A 4,342-nucleotide genomic window follows, 5' to 3' on the forward strand; every position below is an offset into this window, starting at 1 on the left:
ACTAGTGAAAATTAATATTTTTTGAGTTACTTAGGCCCGTTTGGCCAAAAAACAAATTTACTTTTTTTCGAATACTTTTTTTCTCACTCTTTTCCAAAATCGGTGTTTGGCTATGAAATTCCAAATCCAATTTGAAGTTGAATTCCGGAATTTGAAAAACTTCAAAAAATTATTTTTCTTAATTTTCACTCCAAATTACTCATAAAAATTTAAAAAAATAACTCCTAATTGTATGCATATCCAAACACTGACTTCAATTTTCAAATATCATTTTCAACTTGAATTTTTTTTTAATTATTCCCACATTTCACAGTTCTTATACCCAAACGCCCACTTGGATCCTTTCAAATTATTCACCGAAAAAATCCAATATATCTGTCACATCTTCAGTCCAACTTGTCGAAGCTCCATACATAAAAGCTTCACAATACTCTAAAGGAGCTTTTCATCTCTTCACTAAATTTACTTCTTTCTTCTCCAAAAAAAAAAAAAACAATGATTACTCAACCTTTACTTCTCAAAATCACAACCCTAATCTACTTTTCAATCCTTTTCCAATCAACCCCAATCTTTGCAAATTGTACATGTGAACCCCAAGACAAAGATCATCAAAAAACCAAACATGAAGCCTTAGCCTACAAACTAGTAGCCATAGCTTCAATACTTTGTGCAAGTGCACTTGGTATTGTCATCCCAATTCTCTTGAACAACTTCAAATCATTGCAAAATGATTATTCATCTCTTAATTTCTTGATCAAAGCTTTCGCGGCGGGGGTAATTCTTGCCACTGGATTCATTCACATTTTACCTGATGCATTTCAGAGCTTGACAAACCCTTGCCTTAATAGTGAAATATTTGGGAGTTTTCCATTTGCTGGTTTTGTTTCAATGATGTTTGCTATTTTTACTTTGATGATGGAGTCATTTGCAACTGGATATCATAGAAGAGCTGAGCTTAGAAAAGCTCAGCCAGTGAATATTGGAGATGGTGAAGAAAATGATGGTATCCATACACATGGATATGGACAAGGACATGAGCATATTTCTCATGGTCCTCATATTTTGTTAGAAAGAACCAATTCTTCTAGTCTTATACGGCACAGGTTAATATCACAGGTAATATTTGCAGATAATGTTAGTACTCATTATCCTTGTTTTTTTTTTTCCTTTGTGTGTGACATCAGGGGCGGAGCTAGAGAGGAGTTACGGGTTCGACCGACCCCAGTAACTTTGGTTAAACCTGGTATTTGTTTGATAAAATTTATTAAACATGTATAAATTATTAATTATAACCCAATAACTTAAAATTGATTAGAATCCCGAACTCATAAGCTTCACTGGTTAACACACTATTTTCCGCAACTAATCTTTCAAGATGCAAGGAAATTGAGGGAATAAAAGAGGAAATTAAACGTTTTTCTTTAATTGTTTTGTTTTGTCCTTTCCATTTTCCCTTCTAATAATTTTCTATAGCTTTCATGTGGAAAAGTATATACTTCATTTTACTAAAAGTATTGCATATAGAAGAAGGAAAAGAAATGAAAAAAAAGAAGAGGAAAAGCTTTCCTTAATTCTTATTATTAGATTTATTTTTCCTTAATTTTTCTTTATCATAGTATTTCTTTTTGGGTTTGGGGAGGGGGGGGGGGGGGGGATTCTTCTTAAAAGAGAAAATAGTTTGACAGATTCCTAAAGGACAAATACCACAGAATTAAGTCGCATATATTCATTCTTGTGTCGGTATTTTTGTCTTTTTATATTATGCGTAATACTTTTGTGTTGTCAATTATTCTCGAACATTTGGCATGGATCTGTGAATATCATAAACTTAGCTTCATTTGTTCCAATTCAAAAGGTTCAGATTAATCACGTAAACATCCTTACAAATTTACTCTTATCGCTTGTATTTACTTTTGCAATTTGCTCATATTGAAACCCCAATTTAAATAGATTTCCATCATAACTAGTTTTATGTTGATTGTTGTGAAACCTTTCGTTGCAATTCGAAGAGAATTGTTACGAAAATTCATTTGAAATAGTGTCTGTATAAAGGATTATAATTGGAAAAACTACCTAGTATAGTTGCTTTTAAAAATAATAAACGAAAAAATATATATTTGTTGTATAGTAAGAAGAGAAGGTGGTGTTTTTAAGTGAATGAAAACTATGTCAACTTATTGGGTTTAGTGAATTTAATTGGTCATTTTCTTTGTTGATTCAAGTGATCCAAATGCTTATTTTAATTTGCTTTTTCCATTAATCTTTGCATTGACATACAAATATTCTAAAAGAAATCTGAAAACTTTGCAGATTTTGGAGCTGGGAATTTTGGTTCATTCTGTGATTATTGGTATTTCGCTTGGAACTACAGAAAATCCCAAAACAATCAAACCTCTAATAATAGCTTTGAGTTTTCATCAATTTTTTGAAGGCATGGGACTTGGTGGGTGCATTTCCCAGGTAAAATAAACCTTCTCGTCTTTCTTCATTTCTCACCATAAGTAGTAAATTATTTCTCTGATTTTAGAAAACAAATCTTGTTATATTAATCTTTACTTTAAAGTTTCACTAATTGCCTGCTGAAGAATATGTTTTATATTTTATTTGTGGTATATAAAATAGAAAATTACATTGTCCTATTCTCCAAATCATCGTAATCTATGTTGAATTAATGAATCAATGAGATACATGATAGATTTTATACTTTTTTAGCATATGAAGTGACAAATAGGCAGACGGAAGCAAAGTTTATGTAGTAAATGGATGATACTCATTTGACACTTCCTTCAGTTTGAGCTATATATTGATCCGCAACCCAACCGTTTAAAGTTTAAACTAAAAATAATCAGCAGATGTATAATGTATAATGTAATATAATATAATTCATGTATAATATGTGAATAACCATGTATAATTTGCACATAATCTATGTATATCAGTTTAAAAAGTGAACAGTGAATTCGGCCGGTTATTTTTGTGTAAAGATTCCATATTGATAAGCGAATAATTTTGAAACATATATTTTGATATTAAGGTAACGTACGTGAAATGAAGAAATAAATACAGTAGTGGATATGCAGGGATACTCTACACCCATTGATTTAATATTCTGAATTCGTCTCTAAAAATGCTAGCAGTCTATTGATTATCAATTTTGTGATCGTCCGACATTATATAATTATTAAAAGAAACATAATGCAAGTTGTGATACAGGATATATATGGGGGAGCTCGGGGGCGGTAGAGAAACCCTCTTCCCTAAAAAAATATGTTGTGTACATAAGGTCCATCATTGTTTTTACGTATATATATTAAATGTTGAATCTTCTTAGCTTCTTCACGTATCTACTTTTAAAAAAATTTAAATTCCCTTGGTAAAAATCCTTATGCATGTGCAGGCGAAGTACAGGGCAAGAACAATAGCAATAATGGTATTGTTCTTCACTCTTACAACTCCAAGTGGAATAGCTATTGGAATGATGATATCAAAAGGTTACAATGAGCAAAGCTGGGCAGCATTGATTGTGCAAGGGGTTCTTAATTCAGCATCAGCTGGTATTCTAATTTACATGGCGCTTGTGGATCTTCTTGCAAAAGATTTCATGGACCCTAATTTACACAGTAGTTTCAAGCTCCAAATTCTTGCCAATGTATCACTTGTTTTGGGAGCTTCTTGTATGTCACTATTGGCAAAATGGGGTGGGACATAATGTCATTGTATGCATATAATTAATTATACCTAGCTAAATTATGTATAGTTTTTTGTTTCACAAGAAATTGACCTTTTGATTATTTTATTATAGGCAAAATAGCCTCCTGGTACTTAAACTTGCGCTTGATTGCCAACCCGGTAAAGGAACTTATAACTTTCTCGCTAGAACACCTCAACTCATACATTTGTGAACTAATAAACCTCTCAAATAGAGCGTGTCTAGCAAATGCGCTAACATTATAACACGATATATTTTAGGACTAGTTGTGGCTTGACATGTATAATTTGTGGGTCCCACTTATTTTAACAAATTTATCAAAATTTTAATTTCATGATTTTTCTTTTCTTCTTCATGGTCTTCTACAGATAAGCCAACCCTACTATTTGTTTTTCACCCAAACACACCACATCAACTCGCCACTCACATCTCTACCGCCAGCACCATCACACCACCACAAATAAGTCAAAATCACTAGAATTTATCTGCTCATAGATCAGGAAAAAAGAAAAGAAAAAATAAGCAACAAATTAAGATAATTGATTAGTTGTTCTCTCTCTAAAACCACAAGCTCACCACTCCCTTCCCACCTATGGGCCACCACAAAACTACGCCAGAATACTCCCCCACTTT

The 4,342-nt window shown here is 32.3% G+C and overlaps 1 protein-coding gene across 1 annotated transcript; it reads left to right on the forward strand.

Moving 5' to 3' along the window:
• The first annotated feature begins 400 nt into the window (after window positions 1-400).
• LOC104093480 (zinc transporter 5-like) lies at window positions 401-3,831 on the forward strand. The gene is made up of 3 exons (XM_009599231.4): window positions 401-1,116; window positions 2,311-2,460; window positions 3,398-3,831. Exons 1-3 carry the CDS (start codon window positions 496-498, stop codon window positions 3,707-3,709), a joined length of 1,083 nt encoding a protein of 360 aa, XP_009597526.1. The 5' UTR covers window positions 401-495; the 3' UTR covers window positions 3,710-3,831.
• The last annotated feature ends 511 nt before the right edge of the window (window positions 3,832-4,342 follow it).

The sequence above is a fragment of the Nicotiana tomentosiformis genome, chromosome 2 (assembly GCF_000390325.3).
Source record: "Nicotiana tomentosiformis chromosome 2, ASM39032v3, whole genome shotgun sequence".
Classification (NCBI taxonomy): domain Eukaryota; kingdom Viridiplantae; phylum Streptophyta; class Magnoliopsida; order Solanales; family Solanaceae; genus Nicotiana; species Nicotiana tomentosiformis.